Source organism: Antechinus flavipes, chromosome 1 (genome assembly GCF_016432865.1).
Source record: "Antechinus flavipes isolate AdamAnt ecotype Samford, QLD, Australia chromosome 1, AdamAnt_v2, whole genome shotgun sequence".
Classification (NCBI taxonomy): domain Eukaryota; kingdom Metazoa; phylum Chordata; class Mammalia; order Dasyuromorphia; family Dasyuridae; genus Antechinus; species Antechinus flavipes.
Window position 1 is genome coordinate 504,722,989 of NC_067398.1, and position 23,489 is coordinate 504,746,477.

The 23,489-nt window shown below is 32.2% G+C and overlaps 1 protein-coding gene across 1 annotated transcript in view; it reads right to left on the reverse strand.

Annotated features, from left to right (window-relative positions):
- The window catches only part of L3MBTL4 (L3MBTL histone methyl-lysine binding protein 4), a 503,358-nt gene that overhangs the window by 338,142 nt on the left and 141,727 nt on the right, over positions 1 to 23,489 (reverse strand). The window contains exon 4 of the mRNA XM_051970424.1: positions 16,052 to 16,106. Coding sequence (XP_051826384.1) covers positions 16,052 to 16,106 — 55 coding nt within the window. The remainder of the gene's footprint in view (positions 1 to 16,051; positions 16,107 to 23,489) is intronic.

Below are 23,489 nucleotides of genomic sequence, written 5' to 3' on the forward strand. Positions count from 1 at the left end.
GGGATTGAACTTGAAGATCTCTAAAATTCTAATGATCATTTCCATTCACCCTATTTAAGAATGATTATAAGGAAGGTCTTAGTTTCATTAAATTCCAAAGATGGAAAGTATCCCAAAGTTCATGTGTTCTAACTTTACACAAACAACAAACGTCTCTTAGTAAGCAGTTAAAACTTGTGACAAGGAGTTCAAGACTTCTTAAGAGAGCCAATTTAATTCTTTGGTTTAGGTTTTATGCAAAAAGTTTTAGTTTTTTCTCAAAAAAACTCCTGAGAACTATATCTCTGTTATGGGTATACAAAGAGAGTGCATATATAATTTGATTTTACTGTTATAATATAAAAACAAAACTAGAGGTGGAAAGGAGGGTGTACCAGAAAAGGGGAATGTGGAAGTAAAAATGAGGGAAATTGCCTCTCACCAAGAGGCAAAGAAATCCTATTATAATTGAGGCAAAGAAAAGAAGGGAAATGAATATTTTGTGAATCTAACTCTCATTATCTTTGGCTCAAAGAGAGAATATTAGACATATTTGGCTTCACAGAGAAACCTCTCTCACCTTATAGGGAAGTTGGTGGGGGGAAATGAAAAGGAAAGGGGGAGGATAATAGAAGGGAAAAGAGAAATAGTAAAGGAAAGGTATAAGAAGTTTTTCCCTCATTATTTAGCAAGATTCTTGATCCCCAGAAACTTGCTTTTTTGTTAAATTTGGCCATAGCATGATAACAATTTCGCTAGCTCCTTTACTGACCACTCCAAAGAGAGCACCCTAACCATCCTTCCATTGCATTATGTCTTTTAGTTTCATTTATAGTAATATATCAGTACCATATTCAATTCTGCTACTGCATTTCAATTTTCACATTCTTGGACCAAGACACAAAGTTAAATTCACATTTCTAGAAAAGAATGATGTGACTCTTTAGCATCCTTTATCATTCTTTGCTACTCTTATCATTGAAGAATTGTAAAGCAAGTCAATTTATATTTTTATCCATTACATGGGCTGCAAATTATAATAATCAATATCAATTTTCTAATAGTTATCTTCTCTCCTTGGCTAGGTTTGTTCATCTTAGACAAGAGTATAATTTATAGCTAGACCCATATTTGGATCCTGTCCAACTTCACAAAACATAAAGAAAAAAAGATGCTCTTAACTGTATATCTGGGAATTTGGTTTTTTTAATATTTTGATAACTATTTCAATTATATATTGTTTTTTTCTGATCATCTTACTGTAAGATGATGCATTTGAAAACACTACTATGAGATGAAGTCTTCCAGCTTCAACTAGACTGAATAAACGATATATGAAGGAAAAGATTAAGAATCCTTTCTCAGCCCTTGAATGAACTCATAAAAAAAATCTACACTATTATAGGATATCAGAATAGAACCTTACAGGAAAATGAATGATATGATAGTTTATACAACCCACAGTTCTACTTCATACATTTTTATTCACTGATAACTTCTACATTTAGACTCCATTAAAATCCCATGGTTTGTTTTGTTGTTGTTGTTGTTTTGTGGTGTTTTTTTTTTCATTTCTTTCATCTTCTTTGATGATGATGGTGAGAAAATAAAATTTAAAAGTTAGGTAAACACTAATTCATTTCAAAGTGAGATTGTATTAAAGTTTTAAAATTCACATCTATAGTAATACAAATTATATGAGAATACAATGGACCTTCACTCTAATTTTGTTATTATTCAGTCATTTTTCATTTGTGTCTGAACATATGATCTTATGTGAAGTTTTCTTGGCAAAGATACTGGAGTGGTCTCCATTTCCTTCTTCAGCTCATTTTTATAGATGAGGAAACAAACAGGGTGACAAGTATCTGAGGTCAGAAGAGAAGTCTTCCTGACTTCTGGACCTAGCTGCTTCTAATACTTTTCACTAGAGGATATTAAATTCAATATGATTTAGTTACTGAGGTATAAAAGAAAGTTGTTATAAGGGGAGAAGAGAGGGCCTCTCATACAAAGGTGATTTCAAAAAAATGGATTCCAAGACTAGGGCTATGAAAAGGATATGCTGTTATTATTTAAATATGCAATGGTGCATGGAAGCACTATTTATGAATATATAAAAAAGGAAATCAACATAAAAAGAATTGTATTTGGTTTCGCCTTGGTGTCTTCTCTACCTAAGATGTTAACTAGGATGAAAAGGTATCACACGGAGGAGACAATGCAAATACTCAGTCTACCATCAGCTGGGACGGGGGTAGCCAAGTAATATACCAACTGGCCTGTCTCAAATAGTATGGTAAGAAAGTAGGGCTTTTTTGGAAATTCATGACAAAGATGGAAAATTCAACTCTTGATAGTTCAAGTTATATATTTTGTAATCCATCAAGTCACATGCTTCACAATGAAGAATTCAGCAGCTAGTAGACAATAACAAAAAGAGGATACAATTTTGAAACTCTGCCTATGGCACAAAAAACACTTTGTCCCAACTCTGATACACATTTATTTTCTAAAAATCTGCCACTGTCATTAATGAGAAAGTCATCTAAGGACTCTGACAAAAGATTCTGAGGATCATATTCAAAAGGCCTTTTTGGAAGGTTTTAAAAAGTCATTTAATAAGCCCCATTTTCAAAATCAGTGTTTAAAACTAATCCTTAGGATTAAGTTAGGCATTTGGGAAAATGAATTATTTTCTCTTTAAATTTGAACAAAATACTACTTCAAAATGCTATGCTTCCAAATGACTTAAAAGGGTTAATGTGACTTCCAAAGTTATTTGTAAGTCAATGAAAAAGAAGAAAAGAAAGCAACCAAGCAAGAGAAAACAAACAAGAAAGCAAATGAGAATGAGTGAAAGAAAAAAAGGAAGGAAGGAAGGAAGAAGGAAGGGAAGAAAGGAAGGGAAGGAGGGAGGAGGGAGGAGGGAGGAAGGAAGGAAGGAAGGAAGGAAGGAGGGGAGGAGGTAAGAAGGGAGGGGGGGGGAAGGAGGGAGAGAAAAAGGAAGGAAGGGAGGAAGGAGGGAGGAAAGGAGGAAAGAAGGACCCTGTCTAGGTATGCATATATTCAGAGCCAAAGTAGTAAAAGGAAAAAGAGAAGGGAAGAAAATATTTATTGAGCACCTATTACATGGTAGGCAGTATGCTAAGTGCGTTACAAATATTATCTACAAAACAGACATAATGATAAAATTGTAGAAGAGTTATGAATACCTCTCTGCATTCTAGAAAATAATTTGTGATTAGGTAAAAAATGTCCTTAGGATTATCTTGTTTTAAGTAAATTTTACCAACATTTAAAGAACATTTAATTCTAATACTATGTAAATTATTTTTAAAAATAAACACAGAAAGAGTCCTAACGAATTCTTTTTATGATATAAATCTTGTGCTGATACTAAACTAGAACAGTCAAAACAGAGGAATAAAATTATGGACCAAATTCTCTAATGAATATTAATACAAAATTTTAAATTAAATATTAGCAAAGAGCTTATAGCAATTTATCATGAGCATAATGCATTATGACTAGATAAGATTTATTAGAAATGCAGGGCTGATTCCTAAATCAGTATAACTGACCACATGAATAACAAAATCAACAGAAATCATTTGATTAACTCAATGGAAGCTGAAAAATTTGACAAAATACAGCACCTATTCCAATTAAAAACACTAGTGAGCATAGAAATAAATGGAGCTTTCCTTAAAATGATAAGCAACACCTATCTAAAACAATCAATAATCATTATATGTAATAGGGATAAGCTAGAAGCTTTCCAATAAGATCAGGAGTGAAATATGGCCATTATCACTATAATGCAATATTGTATTAGAAATGCTAAGAGAAAAGAAACTGAAAGAATTATAATAGGAATAATTATATCATGAATAAAAGTATCACTCTTTGCAGATGATACAGCGATATACTTAGAGAATCCTAGAACATCAACTAAGAAGCTATTTGAAATAATAGCTTTAACAAAGTTGAAGGCTATAAAATAAACTCACAAAAATCATCAGCATTTCTATAGATTACCATCAAAGACCAGCAGCAAGAGATAAAAAGAGAAATTCCATTTAAAATAACTACAAACAATATAAAACAATTGGGTGATTACCTGTTAAGACAAACCCAGAATTATATAAACATAATTACAAAATACTTTTCATACAAATAGTCAAATCTAAACAACTGGAAAAATATTAAATGTTCATGAGCAGGCCAAGCTAATATAATAAAAATGATAATTCTCCCCAAATTAATTTACTTATTCAGTGCCATAGCAATCAAACTAGCAAAAATTATTTTACAAAGCTAGAAAAAAGTAATAAAATTCATCTGGAAAAACAAAAATATCAAGAGAATTAATGAAAAGAAAATGCAAAGGGAGTTAGTTTAGCAGCATCAGATTTAAAACTATATTATAAAGTGGCCCAATTATCAAAACTCTTTGATACTGGCTAAGAAATAGAGTAGTGAACTAGGGTAGGTGCACAAATCAGAGTAATCAATGACTATAGTAATGTACTGTTTAATAAACAAAAAGATTCAAGCTTGTGGACAAGAAATCAATATTTAACAAAAACTTATAGGATAACCGGAAAATAATGTGACATAAACTAGGCACAGTCCAAAGTGATATAAAACTGTGTATACTCTTTGATCCAGCAATATCATACTAGATCTATATCCCAAAGAGATCATAAAAGAGGGGAAAGGATTTATATGTATAAAAATATTTATAGCAGCTCTTTTTGTGGTGGCAAAGAATTGGAAATCGAAGGAAAGCCCATCAATCGAGGAATGGATGAACAAGTTGTGATATATAAATGTAATGGCATAGTACTTTGCTATGATGAACAGGCAAATTTCAGAAAAGCTTGGGGAAACTTATAGGAATGGAGGATGAATGAAATGAGCAGAACCAGGAGAACAATGTACACAGTAACTGTAACATCATGTATTGATCACATGTAACAGACATAGTTCTTCTCAGCAATATAACAATCCAAAATAATTCCAGGTTCATGATGAAAAATGCTATTCTCACCTAGAGAAAAGAACTATGGAGTCTAAAGGCAGATGGAAGCATAACATTTTCAATTTTTTTTTGTCTTTTATTTCTACTGGTTTTTCCCTTTTGCTCTAATTTCTTTTTTCACAACATAACTGATGTAGAAATATGATTAATATGATTGTATATGTATAACCCCGCAACAACAGTCACAAAAACAAACTACAAATAAGTGCTAAATAAATATCCTATTCAGCAAAGTAGTTGCTTATTTCATTGATGTGAATGATGATTGATATTTTTATTATTGTTAATGAATAGAACAAAATAAAGCCATGAAGTTGTCTACGTGGAAAGAAGAGAGAAAAAAAGAGGAAAAATGAAAAATTCAGAAGTAAAAATCTTATGAAAATGAATATTGAAAATTTAAAAAATAAAAATATGATTATCGTGTTTTACCCATAAATCAAGAGTAAAATAAATATATTTTTTAAAAATAGTAATAAAAATGTCTTTAAACAATCCACATTCTTTAATTCAACAATCCCATTACTGGACACAAACCACTGAGAAGGCAAGCAAGCAAGCAAGAGAAAACAAAACAAATGAGAAGGAGTGAAAGAAAAAAAAGGAAGGAAGGAAGGAAGGAAGGGAGGGAAGGAGGAAGGAAGGAAGGAAAGGAGGAGGGTGGGAGGAAGGGAGGAAAGAAGGACCCTATCTAGGTATGCATATATTCAGAGTCAAAGTAGTCTCTCCCCCCCTCCCCGTATGTCTCAAAATATTCATAGTAGCATTTCTTATAATAACCAAATACCTAGAAACAAATTTGCTGCCCAATGACTCGGTAACAGAAAAAATAAACTGCCTATGAAAACTATGTTATTTTCTATATTGAATTGCAATAAATGACAAATATGAAAATCCAAAAATCATGGAAAGGGTTACATGATTTGATGAAAAGTGAAGTAAGCAGACCTTACTGGTCTATTGGTATATTGTTCTGTGAAGGCCTATATTAAGTTTTGTAACTGCTCACTGTCCCATCTCATAAATGCAAGATATCTCAAAATATGAAGCTGGCACAATGGATAGAGCGCGAGAGCTACATTCATAATGACCCAATAGCAAATCTGGCCTCAGATAATTACTAGCTCTGTGACTGAGGCCAAGTCATTTAACCTCTGTCTACCTTAGTTTCCTCAAGTGTAAAATGATGATAATAATAGGACCTACATCCCAGAGTTATTGTGAGGATCAAATGAGACAATATTTGTGAAGTGCTTAGCACAATTCCTGGCACAGAACATGTGCTTAACAAAGGCTTGTCCAAACTTCCACACTGCCTACCCCATCAAAGAGCAAAATAAATCATTTTTATGGGGAGTCAGTGGCCCCACAGAGGGAAGCCCAGATACCTAGTTAAATTATAATCTGAGATTTAAATTCTAAGAACCATAGTATTTTCTCCCCTCTCCCCATTTCTAGCTTTCCCAATGCCTTGGCTGGCTATAAAAAATATCCTTCTGAAAAAGACCTCATTAACTTGAATTAGTTTTGTTCGTGAGCTGCATTTTTTTTCTCTACTGTGGCCACTGACTCGCCATAAAAATCACTTATTTGGAGAGCATTCACTATTAAATGATAGAGAAAATGGATAGGAGAGACTTATCACCTACGCCTTTCCAATTATGCCTGTGAAACCCAGAGTAAAGTATTTTGCTTGTTAATGCAGAAAGAAAAAAGGTCATTAGTAGAGGAAATGAACAAATTCAATATTTTTATTGCAGAGATGCCAACTTTAAACAATCTGAAAAGTGAGAATTAGGTGGGAACTTATGACAGAAGTTCATTAAGTCATAGCCTTTCCTCATTTAACATGTTGGAAAACTAGAGTCCACAGTGATTTTTTAAAAAGTAACTTCATGAATTGCCTGGACAGAATTCTATAGCTGTGAAACTGAATTTCTTCTGTGAAAAGTTAACTGGACCATTCAAGGTATGAATCCAGAAACATAGCACCAACACAAAAATTAAGGAACCATCCCAGGTTCCTGGTGATGTCTTTATCAATTCTGTCATCAATTCCTATCCTTTCACCATTAATCTCAGAGGCAGAATTCAAATATCACCCCCCAAATTTCCAAATCATTTTATCTCATGCAGAATGATAGGAAAGATCCAACAGAGAGCACTTACCTTAATTACTTATCTTACTAAATGAGAAATGTTGTGGTGCATGAATGTTATAGAACATTGTGTTAGTATTTCACATGAATGATGAATGTGGAAATGACAAACATGATGGATGACTACAGAGAAACATGGACAGATTTCTATAATCTGGTACAGACTTTGAAGTAAACAGAAATGAGATAGCAATAAATACACTAACTACAGCAGCTAGGGCACAATGGAGAGAGCACTAGCTTGGAAATCAGGAAGATCTGAATTCAAATTCTCTCATAGATACTTAATAGATATGTTACTCTTAGCAAGTTGAACTAGTCTGTCTCAACTTCCTAATCTTTAAAATGGGAATAATAATAGCATCCACTTCCCAGGATTGTTCTGAGGCTAAATTAAAATAACATTGATAAAGTGCTTTGCAAATCCCCGAATGCCATATGTAATGCATGCTATGTAGTAGGAAAAGTAGTAACATTATTATAATCAAGAGGGAACTGGAAAGAACAAGTACATAACAATCAAAAATGAATATAGAAAATTAGAATAAATACCATATCTTCAAAATTGTAAAATAGTAGGACCCACTTTTTTAAAGAAGAAAGAGTCACAAGGGTGGTAGATTGCATATATTTTGCAATATTCTTAATATATCAATTACTTTTGATGATTTTTGTCTCTTTCTCTTTTTTCATTTAAACATTATTTGTATTATGGGACAGTTTTCTGGGAATGGAGAAAAATAGGAAATATGAAAACAATGTAAAAATGAGTGATGTAAAAAGAAAAGCTATCAATAAAAATTCATTAAAAAAAAAAGAAAAGTGAAGCAGAAGATATCAAGAGCTTACCACACATTAAGAGCTAAGTAAACAGATGGTACATCACCTGCCTCCCTGACCAAAGTTCTCAGTCAGAACAGAGTTTCACTTAAATTTAAAGCTGAAATAAGACTTGGAAGAAATTCCATACAAATCCCCCATTTTAAAAACTTAAAAAACTTTAATTTAGCAAGATTTTAGCTTGCTCTGAATTATGTACCTGGTGAGTAAAAGAAATTACTGGAGTGTTACATATATCAAATCCAGTGCTTTCTTAAGGATGGAGGCTCCTGAAAAGCAATACCAAAGCTTCAGAAAGCTTGAGTTTCCCACAGAAGCAGAAAGTGTTTAGGAAGAAAATTTGTTCATACAAAAATATTTATTATAAACCTACTACATAAGTATCTGTTTTCAATTCTATTTAGAATACAAAGTCTTGGAGGCAGGGATTTTATTTTGTTTCTGTATTCCTAGCCTCTAACTCAATGTTTGCCACACAGTAATCTAATAAATGCTTCCTGATTGATTCACTATTTGATCTGAAATCAGGATGCCTGCATAAATCAAACATCCTTTGGAGATGAACGTGAAGGAAATAAATAAGCTAAAATTTTTATAATTTCCTTTAACAATAATTCCTGATTCCTCTATGGTACTTTGTCTTTCAAAATGTCATTTTATTATTCAAGGAATATTATTTTCATAAAACAGCATACAAAACAACAACAAGCCCTGCAGCAGTCAAGCAAAGTATCTTCATTTTACAAATGAAGAAACTGAGTAATCCAGTGCCAAACATATATATGATCAGCAACGAAAAATGACTGAAAAATCCTTCTCTGGGAGAAATTAACCAATTCACAATTTTACTAGTCACTTTAACCCCTTTGGATCAATATCATCAAATTCAGATAGAAACAGGATTTTATACATATGAATCCATATGGGCTATATATTAACTCAGTTTTAAAATGTAACACTATCTGTTTTATTACATTTTCCCTTATTTTACTAAATATTTCCCAGTTATATTTTAATTTGGTTCAGTCACACTTGGAAGTGTTGTGGGCCACATGCAGCCCACAGACCACGTTTGATACCTCTGCTTTCGATTAATAGTTTTATTTAGTCTCAAATGACAATGTGCTGACTTTTTCTCATAATATATTCATCCTTCTATGCCTCCCTACAAGTTTTAACATTGCTGGCAAGTCTCTGGGGCAGCTCGGAGGTTCAGTGGAAAGAGTACTAGGTCTGGAGTCTGGAAGACTCATCGTCCTAAGTTCCAATCTGGCCTCAGACACTTCCTGGCTGGTGCTCCTGGACAAATTACTTAATCCTTTTGCCTCAGTTTCCTCATCTATACAGTGAGCTAGAGAAGGAAATAGCAAATCAGATTCAGTATTAATACCAACAATACAAACCTTTCTTCCTGGTTATCCTCTGAGTTTTCATGATACTATTTCTCATTCTGTTTTTTTCTTGGCTAGATCATCATCCTCATGCTACCTTCTAAATGTGGGTTTATCATCAAGGATCTTTCTTGGATCCTCTTCTCTCTCCCTAAATTCTTTCTCCAAGACCAGTTACATGACTATGAAGATCCCACAATCAGTATTATAATAACAGTGTTTGACATGGAGAAACAAAGAATATGACCCTGTAATCCTACCATAAGTGAATGATCTCAAACTCTCTGACTTCATATACAGTGAGACTAATACTACCTGACTACCTATTGTGGGCATTTGAAATAATCGATTGAAATAATACATATAAGGCACTTTGTAAATGTCACCTATGATTTTTATTATTCTAAAATAGCTGAATAAAAACATTGGAAACAAATGGTTGAAACTACAGTCATTGTTGAGTCATTTTAGCTATATATGGTTCAAATTACAGTCAGTGTTGTCATTTCAGTTTTATCAAAATCTTCCTGACCCCATTTGGGATTTTCTTGGTAAAGATACTGGACTGGTTTGTCATTTCTTCCTTCAGCTCATTTTACAAATGAAAAAACTGAAGCAGAATTAAGTGACTTACCTAGGATAACCGGCCATTTTTGACCTCAAAAAGATGAATTTTCCTGACTTCAGATCCAGCACTATCTACTGGATGATCTAGTGAACCTTAACTTCAGAAGGTCCTTTATAAAATATCATGTAGTAAGCAAGTATAAGAAGTTCTTTCTTCATTTTTATAAAATTTATAAATTTTATGTAAACATATGTATTTATATATGAAATTTTATAAATGTAAATTTTATGTCTGTGAAATTTCTTTTCTCCTAATAGTACCTTTTGACTATCAATAAAGTAAAAAGTTGTGCTAGTACTTACAACAGGCAGGGGAGGCTGTAGTCTACCATGAAATATGTAAGTAGGATGAAGGGAAATGATGCTAGAAATTCTTAAGTATGAGAGAACTTTAAAAAAAAAAAAGAGAGAGAATTCAATTGGACTCCTACTCTATTCCAATCAGTATTAATCAATTAGGCAGAATCATATAAGAAAGACTTCTATCACATGGCTCTTCTCAACAATGAGACAATTTAGGCTAAGTTCCAATTATCTTGTTATGAAGATAGCCATTTGTACACACAGAGAGGACAGTGGGGACTGAGTGTGAATCACAACAAAGTATTTCCACTCTTTTTGTTGTTTTTTGCTTGCATTTTGTTTTTATCTCATTTTTTTCTTTTTGATATAATTTTTCTTGTGCAGCAAGATAATTGTATAAATATGTATACATATACTGAATTTAACATATATATTTTAACATGTTTAACATATATTGGGTCACTTGCCATCTAGAGGAGGGGTTAGGGGAAAAAAGGGGAAAATTTGAAAAACAAGAAATGTTGAAAAATTATACATGCATATGTTTTGAAATTTAAAAGCTTTAATTAAAAAAAAAGAAGTTCCATCCAAGATAACATTGTCAGAAGAACACAAATGTATAGTACTAGCTAAAAAAAAAATCCCAAAAATTTTCTGAGATAGTCTAAATAATATTTTTAAAAGGGTATGACATATATACATATAGATAAAATATGGATATATATTTATATATCTATGTAAAGATATTTCATTCTAAACTTTTTCCCCTACATATGTGGGTATGAACCAATGCTAACAGATAATTACAGAGTAATTACATCTCTTGCTTTGATGGTCAGGAAAAGAGTATGTTGTAAATATACTAAATAAAGCATTGGATTTGAGGTCAAGTTCCCCTAGGCGAAACTCCCAGCTCTGTTACAGATTAGTTGTGTGATCTTAGCCATGTTAACATCCATCTCTGGAGCTGTTTTCTCATGTACTATATGAAGTAGCTGAATAAGGTTTCCTACCACTAATATCTCTATTCCTTTAAACTGAAACTTCTTTTTAAAAAAAAAAAAGTACTATAGGATCAGTCTGACAAGTGGCAATGTGTCTCCAAGGATAAACTCAAGAAGGTTATTTTAACTTTAAAAGCGAGATAATATTTTGAGACATACTACATAGATATGAATAACAAGACCACACACTAAATTATTAAAGATACTTAATTTTAGTGACTGGACCTGTTAAAAATCTTTGGCTAGAGTCTTGGTTTTTTTTTTGTTTGTTTGTTTTTTGTTTGTTTTTTTACAAATGGAACAAATGCCTCAAGCAGGATACAAGAGATGCCAAAAACAAATTTGTAGGAATATGTGAGAAAAAAGAAAAGAACAGGGAAAACAACAACCTAATAAATAACAATTTATTTGTGAAGATAAACAAAAAGTTACTAATTTTCTTTTTTTCTCTTTTTTTTAAGGCAACTATACACCCCTACTGTTAGGCCTAAGGACACTTCACATTTATTTTTGAGATGCCACTGTTGCATAACTAAAATGTGTTTCAATGGAACTGAATGTCAAGTTACATAATTGCAAAGATTAGTAAATACTATTTTGCTTTTTCAGCAAACATTAAGACAGGTCTCTGGGGAAGAAAAACTACAAAGCAGCAACTTTTTATTTACAATAGGAAGCAAGTTCTTTATTATTTGAAACATATATCATTTGAGTGAAGGATCCCATACTTAAAGGAATCCATGACCTCATCAGTCTGAGGATGCCCTCCACTGGGAGAGACTGAAAATCCTTCTATATTTTTCCTTCTTGAAAAGGAATCTTCCACCTCTCCAAACTATTTCTTTTTCTCTTCCTCCCCTTAGAGCTATCCAAAATGATTAAAGTCTTTAATTTTTTTTTTTTTTACATATCACAAAGGTACCAATGTATTCAGGAACTCCATTGTGTACAGATTCGAAAAATCACACATCACTGACAAACATTATATTCAAATCAAAATGAAAGATTATGAAACAAAAAGGGGCAGCTAGAAGCCTTAATAAATAGAACAATATCCTGAAGGCAGGAGGACCTGCATTCAAATCCAGAATCAGACACTTATGTAGCAAAAAGCAATTGTGAATTCCAGTTCTGATTTATTACATTTTGCAGACTCTCACTTCTTTGTCTGTAAGGACTTTTAATATTATGGAACTCTACTTACTTAAATAGTTTTTATGGATTTATTATTTAACTAGATACATCTACTAACACAGATGAAAACTCAATTTAGATTTTTACTACTCAAATATTTGAGGAGAGAGTTAGATGTCAAAATGTAGAACTTGGAGTGATTAAGTCCCAAGTTTCATTTCTGCCTCAAGACATTTACTAGTTATAGGAATCCTCTTACCCCCTACCAGAACAAATTACTGTTAAAACTGGGGGTTTTATTTATTTTATTTTACTTAACTTTTTTAAGCCTCAATTTCCTCAAATAATAAATGGGGACAAAATAGCACCTATCCCTCAGAATTATCATATTAGAATATATATATATATATATATATATATAGAGAGAGAGAGAGAGAGAGAGAGAGAGAGAGAGAGATAGTATATATATATTTATATATATGTATGTATGTTTTTGTGTATGTGTTTAAAGACTTTGCTGGCCTTAAAAACTTTGTTATTGTTCAGTCATTTTTTTGTGTATGACTTTCTGTGACCCTATTTAGAGGTTTTCTTGGCAAAGATAGTGAAGTAGTTTGCCATATTCTTCCTTAGATCATTTTACAGTTGAGGAAACTGAAGCAATCAGAGTTAAGTGACTTGCCCAGGGTCACACAGCTACTAAATATATAAGACCAGATTTGACCTCAGATGAATCTTCCTGGTTTCAGATCCAATGCCACCTAGCTGCCATTAAAAAGCATTATATTAATATCTGTGATTAAGTGTGTGTGTGTGTGTGTGTGTGTGTGTGTGTGTGTGTGTATGTGTGTGTGTGTGACATTTTTTTTTAGGAAAGAAAGGTTGTCTTTGAATAAAACTTTGCTTGAGCAGTATTCTTAAATATAGATGTGACCTCTCTATCAAGAACTGTAAAATTGCTACTCATCTAATTGTAATGCATAAAAAATGAAACTTTGATTAAGTAGTAATAATCACATATCTGGTTAAATAGAAGTGAAAGGATTTATAACTTGTAAATAAGATATTTTAAATTAAAGTCATTTAAAAAGACATAGATTTAAAAATCTAGTAGGATCTACAGCACTGTATAAAATTATTTATGACCATAGTGAGTGAAATTAATTCCATTAGCAATATATTTGCTTCTGAAAAGGAGGGTTTAAATAATTAGACCTTGAAGAAATTGAATTTGAGGAAAAAGTAAGTAAAGGGTGGGAAATATGGGAAATACTATAGAGTTTAAGTTTTAACATATCAGGAAATACTGGAGTTTCACTCAGTTTAAAAAATGGCAAAGCTCAAGATGAAGACCTTATGTAAAATTAAATTTAAAAAACCCACTTGCAAATTCAGTTGCAACTTATTTCCAGTGGTGAACCAAAATTTGCTGAGTCATATATCATTGAGGAAATGTACAATGAAAAGGAGATGGGAGTTTGATCACATGGCAGTTGAATTCAAACATTAATTAGGGGTCTACTATAGGCAAGTTACCAGGCTAAACACTGAGTATACACAAACAATAATGAAATGCTCCCTGCTCTCAAGTACCTTATATTTAAATGGAAAGTCCAAAAAAAAAGAATATTGGGGGGGAGTGCAGGAAGAAAGGGAAAGAATAAGCATTTATTAAGCACATAACTATATATCTAGGCACTGTGTTAAGCACTTTACAAGTATTATTTCATTTGATTTATTACTTTTATTAATTACATTTATTACTTCATCTGTTGTGACAACTTTGGAAGGTAGGTGTTATTAATATACTAATTTTAGTATCTGAGACTAAAACTGAACTGCTGGTCTTGCCTGTTCTATCTATTGTGCCACCTAGCTGCCTTCAAAGAATAACAAATGGACAATCTGAGTCCTCCTCTAGGTTGCCCCAATGTAAAAGACTTGGAAGAACTGTGCATTGATATGTCCAGTGGTCCATCTCATAAATTAAAGATATCCCAATATCAAGATAAAGATATCAAACAAAAAAACCTTAAAAGAATGTTAAACTATTTACTATAACTATTGTAGTCTTTAGAGATTACAACCTGACTCCAGAGAATTAAGAATAAAATCAGAAATTAGTCCACAAACACAAATATCATTTTTGATGATTTTTTTTGTTTGTTTTGCCATAAACCCTTTCATAAAGGAACAGAAACATAAAATTAGAGTTTGAAGTATGTAAGTAGCATGATAGCTATAACACAGAGCCTAGAGTCAGGAAAACCTGAGTTCAAATTCAGCCTCAGATACTTCCTAGATGTATAATCATGAGTAAAGAACAACTTTTGTTTGCTTCAGTTTCTTCAACTATTAAATGAGGATAATAATAACACAAATTACAAGATAGTTATGAGGATCAAATAAGGCAATAATTGTTAACAGAGATTATCACAGTAGATGGCAAACAGAAAGCATTTCTCTTTCCATTTTAAGAGATGGAAGGGGTCTTAATAGACAATCAAATTCAATCAGTTAATTTTATAGTTTAAGATGAGAAGGACAGGCAGTTTACATGATTTGCTAGTCACACAGCTAGTGAGAACCTGAAATGGAATTCAGCTATAAATGCATAAGCCTTGGACTCTTAGAAATTTATAGATCAATAGTCAAAGAGTCCAGCTAACCTCATGAGAACCAGACCTGAGCTTATAGTCTTATATTTTTATATTATACAATGAACCTGATAAACCTGCAAAGCCAATCACAGAAAAAGTCAAAATTTCTCTCCTCCCACCTTTTTTCTTTCCTTCTTTTACTCCCTCAACCAAGTAAAATGTTCAAAGATTCCAAAGAACAGATCTCAGAAAAGAGGTAAAAGATGACACTTTTATATCCCTTCCAATCAATGCCTAAGTATCCTTGGGTAGAGAGAGCTAAGAGTGAAACAATTTTGATTCATATCAGAGATGAGACCTTACTCTATTAAAAAGAGAAATCTAGGAACCTTTAGATATTGTTAACCTAATGGGTTATTGTCCTATTCCCATAAACTGACATCACACTATAGCCGACCAATCTAGTGGAAACCCATGGAAAGATATAAAATGGAAATCTTTCAGCATTTCCCAATCCTTTCTAAAGACTCAGTCAGATATAAAGAATATCCTTAAGTAAATCTGTATGGGATCTCTTTTAACTTTCTGGGAATGGTAACTTACCACAAAAATGACTACTACCTTTTGTTTTCACATTATATCTAGAGATCTAAATAGTGCTAATTCAACTGGATGATTTTTACATGAGGAACATCTGAAGGATGATGGGGGAAAAAGAATTATACTACACAAAAAAGCACAGGTAAATTGTCATTTACCGCAGTGTTAGGAATCCAGTGATTTCTTCCAAACATTGAAGAGATCAAGGATTTATTAAAGTATTAAAACATACCCAACCACATTTTAACTAAAAGCAATAATTTATGTCCTGAATTTTAAAAATTAAGTATCCAAACTATTGTATTATTAAAACATTCCCCTTAGATCTTATGGTTGGTTAAACTCTGAAGAAGATAATGATAGTTACCATGACAGGAAGTGATCATGCCATTCTTCTGCTTCTTGTCATCTTTAGATTGTTCCTATCAAACAGAAAATTTCCAGTTTAGAAAGCTTTAGTTCATTATTAGAAAAATTAAACAATACATTTTCCATATAGTCCAGGAACCAGAAAGTAACAGGCTTCACAAGAACATGCCTATACTACATGATGTTCCAAATAACATCCTAGTTCACTATATTTGGCCAACATGGAAGTTCTAAATTACCCAAATCTTGATTCTTGAAATATTAAACAACCCACTACAAGTTAGAAACGTATGATTTCTGAGATCTTGACAAGACAGGATGTCACGAAAATGTCTTGAAAATTAGTAACTTATTTACTGGAATTTATCTATTAATTTTCTTCTTTTTCATTAGGTATTCTCAGCAATATAGCAAGCTCAAAGTTAAAATCTGGGTTTAAAAACTAATGCAGACAAGATTAGAAGGGAAACAATAAACTGGGAAAACATTTTTACAGTCAAAGGTTCTGATAAAGGCCTCATTTCCAAAATATATAGAGAATTGACTCTAATTTATAAGAAATCAAGCCATTCTCCAATTGATATATGGTCAAAGAATATGAACAGACAATTCTCAGACAAAGAAATTAAAACTATTTATAGCCATATGAAAACATGCTCCAAATCATTATTAATCAGAGAAATGCAAATTAAGACAACTCTGAGATATCACTACACACCTGTCAGATTGGCTAGAGTGACAGGGAAAGATAATGTGGAATGTTGGAGGAGATGTGGGAAAACAGGGACACTGATACATTGTTGGTGGAGTTGTGAACACATCCAGCCATTCTGGAGAGCAATTTGGAACTATGCTCAAAAAGTTATTAAACTGTGCATACCCTTTGATCCAGCAGTGCTACTATTGGGCTTATACACCAAAGAGATACTAAAGAAAGGAAAGGGACCTGTATGTGCCAAAATGTTTGTGGCAGCCCTGTTTGTAGTGGCTAGAAACTGGAAAATGGATGGATGCCCATCAATTGGAGAATGGTTGAGTAAATTGTGGTATATGAATGTTATGGAATATTATTGTTCTGTAAGGAATGACCAGCAGGATGAATACAGAGAGGACTTACATGAACTGATGCTAAGTGAAATGAGCAGAACCAGGAGATCATTATATACCTCAACAATGATACTGTATGAGGATGTATTCTGATGGAAGTGGATCTCTTCGTCAAAGAGATCTAACTCAGTTTCAATTGATCAAGGATCGACAGAAGCAGCTACACCCAAAGAAAGAACACTGGGAAATGAATATAAACTGCTTGCATTTTTGTCTTTCTTGCCAGGTTATTTATACCTTCTGAATCCATTTCTCCCCATGCAACAACAGAACTGTTCGGTTCTACACACATAAATTGTATCTAGAATATACTGTAAGCTATTTAACATGTATAGGAATGCTTGCCATCTGGGGGAAGGAGGGGGAAAATCGAAAGAGAAGTGAGTGCAAGGGATAATGTTGTAAAAAATTACTCTGGCATGGGTTCTGTCAATAAAAAGAAGAAGAAAAGAAAGAAAGAAAGAAAGAAAGAAAGAAGAAAGAAAGAAAGAAAGAAAGAAAGAAAGAAAGAAAGAAAGAAAGAAAGAAAGAAAGAAAGAAAGAAAGAAAGAAGAAAGAAAGAAAGAAAGAAAGAAAGAAAGAAAGAAAGAAAGAAAGAAAGAAGAAAGAAGAAAGAAAGAAAGAAAGAAAGAAAGAAAGAAGAGAGAGAGAAAGAAGAAAGAAAGAAAGAAAGAAAGAAAGAAAGAAAGAAAGAAAGAAAGAAAGAAGAAAGAGAGAGAAAAGAAAGAAAGAGAAAGAAAGAAAGAGAGAGAGAAAGAAGAGAGAGAGAAAGAAGAGAGAGAAAGAAGAGAGAGAAAGAAGAGAGAGAAAGAAGAAAGAAAGAAGAGAGAGAGAAAAGAAAGAAAGAAAGAAGAGAGAGAAAGAAAGAAAGAAAGAAGAGAAGAGAAAGAAAGAAAGGAAGGAAGAGAGAAAGAAAGAAAGAAAGAAAGAAAGAAAGAAAGAAAGAAAGAAAGAAAGAAAGAAAGAAAGAAAGAAAGAAAGAAAGAAAGAAAGAAAGAAAGAAGGAAGAAAGATCATGCTTACAAAAAAAAAATCTGGGTTTAAGGCCTCCTATGATAAACACCCTAATTAATTTGATTCCTCAGTACTTCCATGCCATTCTCTAAGATGATCAGTTATAGAACTATTATAGTTGCATGGATAGAGGGAATTTATTCTCTAAGAATGCCCTGCACCAATATAATTAGTGGTCCATGTCCCTCTCCATTCCCACTGACCTTTCCAAACCCAATTTAAAATAAAAACAAAAAGAACTGAAAATTAAACATTTTAAAACAAAAGCCTAAAGATAGCTCTGATCTAATATGAGGATTTTTTCTGTTTTACTGACAAATTTATGCAGCAGACATCTAGAAGGAAAATAAATAAGTAAAAGAAATGATAAGTGGCATAATAATGTAACTTGCAAGCTTTTGCCCCATGGCAAATTCAATAACATCCAGTATTATTCAATGGTATGTGAAATAATGGTCTCATTTTCAAAGGAAAATCCTTTATCCTAATCCCATTCCTCTTCACCCAATATAAATGTGTGACCATTATTAACATACAGTCATTCTCTCATGAAAATTTTAATCTCGGGATTGAAAAGGTGAAGAAAATCAAAGTTCAAAGTCCCAATAGCAGTTCCCATTTACTTAATCCTTAACATCTGCAAGGCACTATATATACATTGTTCCATTTGATTTATACAAGAATGCTTTAGAAACAGTATTTATCATTATTATAATTATTGTTATTGTTAATTATTATCCCTATTCTACAGGAGAATAGGACTCAGAGATGTTAAGAAATTTTCCCCATTGTCACACAGTAAGTATTAGAGGTGGTTTTCAAGATGAAGATGTCCTGCATCCAAGCCTAATCGATATTTTTCCTACTACTTCACTGTTTCTTGAGTTGGTGAAGATGAACACGATTATCTGATCACATTCAATTCTATACAATAACAATGTTACCTATTTTTTAAATAATCACTGGAAAGCTTAAAACAAGGGAAATATGTAACTCCATATCTACCTGTGAAGAAGAAAAATAATTAACTAGCATTTATATCATCAACTAGGTGGTGCCATAGTAGATAGAGTGCTGAGCCTGGAGTCAGGAAGACTCATTTTCCTGAGGTCAAATCTGATCTCAGACACTTTCTAGCTGTGTGATCTGGAAAATACACGTAAAATGTAAAATAATGTAAAATGTAAAAAAAATTAAAAAATAAAATACCATTTATATATTGTTATAAGAGAACTTTTTAATATATATTCACATATATATATTATATATTTATTACATATTATAACATTAAATTGTAAATTAAATTATTTAGATATATATTATGTGTAAATAAATAAAAAATGTATTTATATAGACAGTTATCAAACTTATACATATATATACACACAACTCTATTTATAGATGTATACGTTTGTACATACATACACACATACACACACACACACACACACACATGATTTTAAAGTTAAAGTGATTTACAAGTATTATCTAACTCAATCCTTAAAACCGTCCTAGAATTTAGGTGATACTATTATCTCCATTTTATAGAAAAGAAAACTGAGTCTGGCAGAGAGGTTAAATGACTTGGTCAGAGTCACATAGCTAGTGAGGTTAAATGAATTGGTCAGAGTCACACGGCTAGTGTAAGGCTAGATTTGAATTCAGATTTTTTCCTAATTCCTTTACTCTATCTACTACATCAAATATCTGACTAGGTTAATGAACTGGCAATGTCTGATTCATATTAATAAATATTCAATTCATTCAAATTCAATTAGTAGATTTTACTGCCTTGAAAAAAAATGTCTCCTGAATTTAAACTACAATTCCCTTTGGCAGATATCTTATTAAACATTTACTACAGTATACCCTGGGATACAAAGCTGGAAAACAAGGTAGTCCCTCATTTTAAGGAGTTTATAATCTAATAATTAGAAGCAGAAACATATACCAATGTGTATATAAGTTAAAATAAGTGCAGAAACAGTGGAAGGAGGATTCACTTCTAGTTCCAGGACTGGCACTGGGCTTTGAAAGACTTCTAAAAAGATAGGATATTGGAGGAGTTTGATACAGAAATGCATGAGAGCAAAGAGGCAGGAAAGCACAGGACAAAATTAAATAGCCTGATCTCTTTTTCAGTTTGACTAAAGTAAAGAATGTATGAAAAGAACCACTATGCAATAAGGTTGGAAAAGTAAAGAAGAGATCAACTGTGGTGAGTCTTAAATACCAGATTTAAAAACTTCTATTTTTTCTTGCAGGAAATAGGCAATAAAGGATTTTTTTTTAATGAGGATTTAAAAGTAACCTTAAGTCTACACAAATTTCATATAGTCTCATTCTCTTACTCAATTTACAAAAGAGAAAAACAGGACCCAGAAAGAGAGAATGAATTGTGTAAGGTTACAGAGTTAGCAAGTAGCTGAACTGGAATTTGAATGTGGAGTTTCTAACTTCAAATTGAGTTTTCTTTCTAACATGATACACTACTTACAGCTGTACACTAAGAAAACTACTTTGACACCAACATGAAGGAAGAATTTAAGAGACTATTAAAAGAATCTAGGCAACTGCTAAAAAGGGAATGGAATGTGGGCTATGTCATGGGAGTAAGAAAGAAGTATCTTGAAAATAAAATGGACATGACTTCACAAATTGTGAGATGTGAGAAGATGAAGAAGGAAGGGCCAAAGATGATTCCAAGTCTGGATAACTAGAAGAGTGATGGTATTTAACAAATAAACAAAAACAACAATAAAAAAATTAAGATATTAGGTATCTAGCTATTCACACTAACATTTTAAACTTAACAAGTCCAAAAAGGTTTCAATTATCTTTTATTCTTCGCCTTGTCCTTTACCTCAAACATCCGATTAGTTGCCAAATTTTACTGATTAGTTATTCAACTCTCCAATTATGAGCTAGTTTAATACCAAGAACTACTTTACTTACATGCTAAAAGAAATAATGACTATGAGGAGGTACAGAGAATCATGTAAATCCTTATAAAAACGAATTCAGGAAAACAATATAAATAATGACTCCAACACTGTAAGAGAAAAGAGCAATAAAATACCTGAACCTAAATGCTTGGTCACTAAAAATGAGGATGTATCTCCATCCCTCCTGCTATAGGTCAGGAGACTGTGTCATGTTGGACAAACCACTGAACCCTGTTTGTCTTAGCTTCACAGCTGTAAAAATAGTTTAGAGAAGGAAATGCAAACCACTCAAATATCTTTGCTAAGATAAGCTCAAATGGGGTCATGAAGAGTCAGATAAAACTGAAGTGACACAATAACTTCTATTTCCTTTCTATCACCCTTTGTATGTGTGATCAATGTTATTACCCTAGTTCAATCCTTCATAATAGGTCACAGACCATTATAATATATGTATATAATTAACATTATATGTAATATAATATAATATACAAACAAATGCCCTGTCATCTCTCAATGTTGAAAGCATCCTTGCTGTTGCTTATTGAATAGCTTTTATTGTACTATTGCCCTATCCCAAGAATATTCGACAATTGCCAACTATATAATAAAATAGTAAAATTCCTGTCTGCACTCAAGGCACTTTGCTGTTTAGCTCCAAGCTACCTCCCCAGTTCTACTCTCTATACATACACAATTCACTCTTTGTTCCCTAACTTTGTCCTGCCTTTTTCCCCAGCATCTTTGTTCATTTCATCTTTAATACCTGCAATGAATACCTACCTCTTCTACTCTCTCTCTCCTGTCTGTTGCAATCCTCCTCCCAAGAAAGTTAAATAGCTAGAAGCTTTCCCTTCTAAACAATGATCTCAACCACTTTAAAATTTTCAAATTTTATTTGGAACTCATCTCTTTTTCATTTCTAACTTATATTATATTTATATAAATAGTACTTGGAAGTTTACAAAGCACCTTATAAAAACAAATTTAAAGAAAACTAGATGGTGAAATCAGAGGATTGTGCCTTAATTCATATTTATATATCCTCTTACAGAATACTTTGCACAAAGAAGGCTCTTAAAAGATTTTTATGTTAGACCTGCAGGATCTTTTATCTGCAGGAATATAGTACAACTGTTGGATAATTTTATAAAATTTGAATAGATAACTGCTTATTTTATATATCTACATGTCATAAATACTAGGTGTAATTAATTTTCAAAAGAATCATTTTAAAAGAGAAAAAAAAATATGAGGATTTAGTCTTTTGCAAATTCTACCAAATAGGTATAACACCTAGAGGTTAATAAGGAAGAAGTGCAATCAAATAATAAAGGATGAAACAGTTAGATTTCATAATTAAAAACAAATCTCAGCATCCTCCTCTGTAAGAAAAATATGGGAAAGGTGAAAATTATTTGCATAATAAAGTACCAGAAAATAAAATCAAGGTAAATACAAATTCTCTCCATTAAAATTTCCATTCACTGATTTACAATCCCACTATTTGAGAGAGGATTAACAAACAAGGAAAATAATATGAAAGGCTTAATGTTATCTTCCTTTAGTTATCAATACTTCATCATGTTCTTTTATTGTAAAGGAATAATTTTTTCTAATTATTCAGCTACTACATTTCACTGGTAATAAATTCAAATCAGATGAAAGAAAATAAAAGGATTTAAAGCATTTTATGCCTATTTGCCAATTTCAAGTCACTGCCTTGGAAATTAAAACTTGTTTGTGCTTTTAACTCCCTGAGAAGAGAATCTTCCCAAAGATTAGAAGATTTCCCCAGTAAAATGCTGGATTTTTGCTTTTTTGTATGCCCAGAAATTAATACAATTCCTGGTACAGAGTGAATGCTTAATAAATGCTTCTTGATATGTTAAAATATCTGTTATCAATGCTTCAGATAGTGATAGGCTTAATGAACATTTAAATAAAACACACTGAAAACAGATTCAATAATCCCCATAATAAAATGCAACTTGAAACTAAATTATTAAATAATGCTGATATTTTTGTTGATTTTTAATTCTTGATATATTTGTTTTTATATTTAAATTTACCAATATAACCTTCTTCCCTTTTCATCCCAAAAGTCAGCTGTTAGAACAAAGGATAAAAATAGAGACAGGAAAAATCAGTTCAGACAAAGTGGCCTATCAACAAAATTTGATATCAAAAGCAGTTTTTCCTGAAATTTCCTGACCTATAGCAGAAGGGATGGAAATAAATTCTCATTTTGGGGGGACCAAGCTTGGTCATTACAATTTCACAGCATTCAGGTTCAGGTACTTCATTGTTATTTCCTCTTATAATGTTGGAGTCATTATTTACATTGTTTTCCTGAATAGGTATTTATAA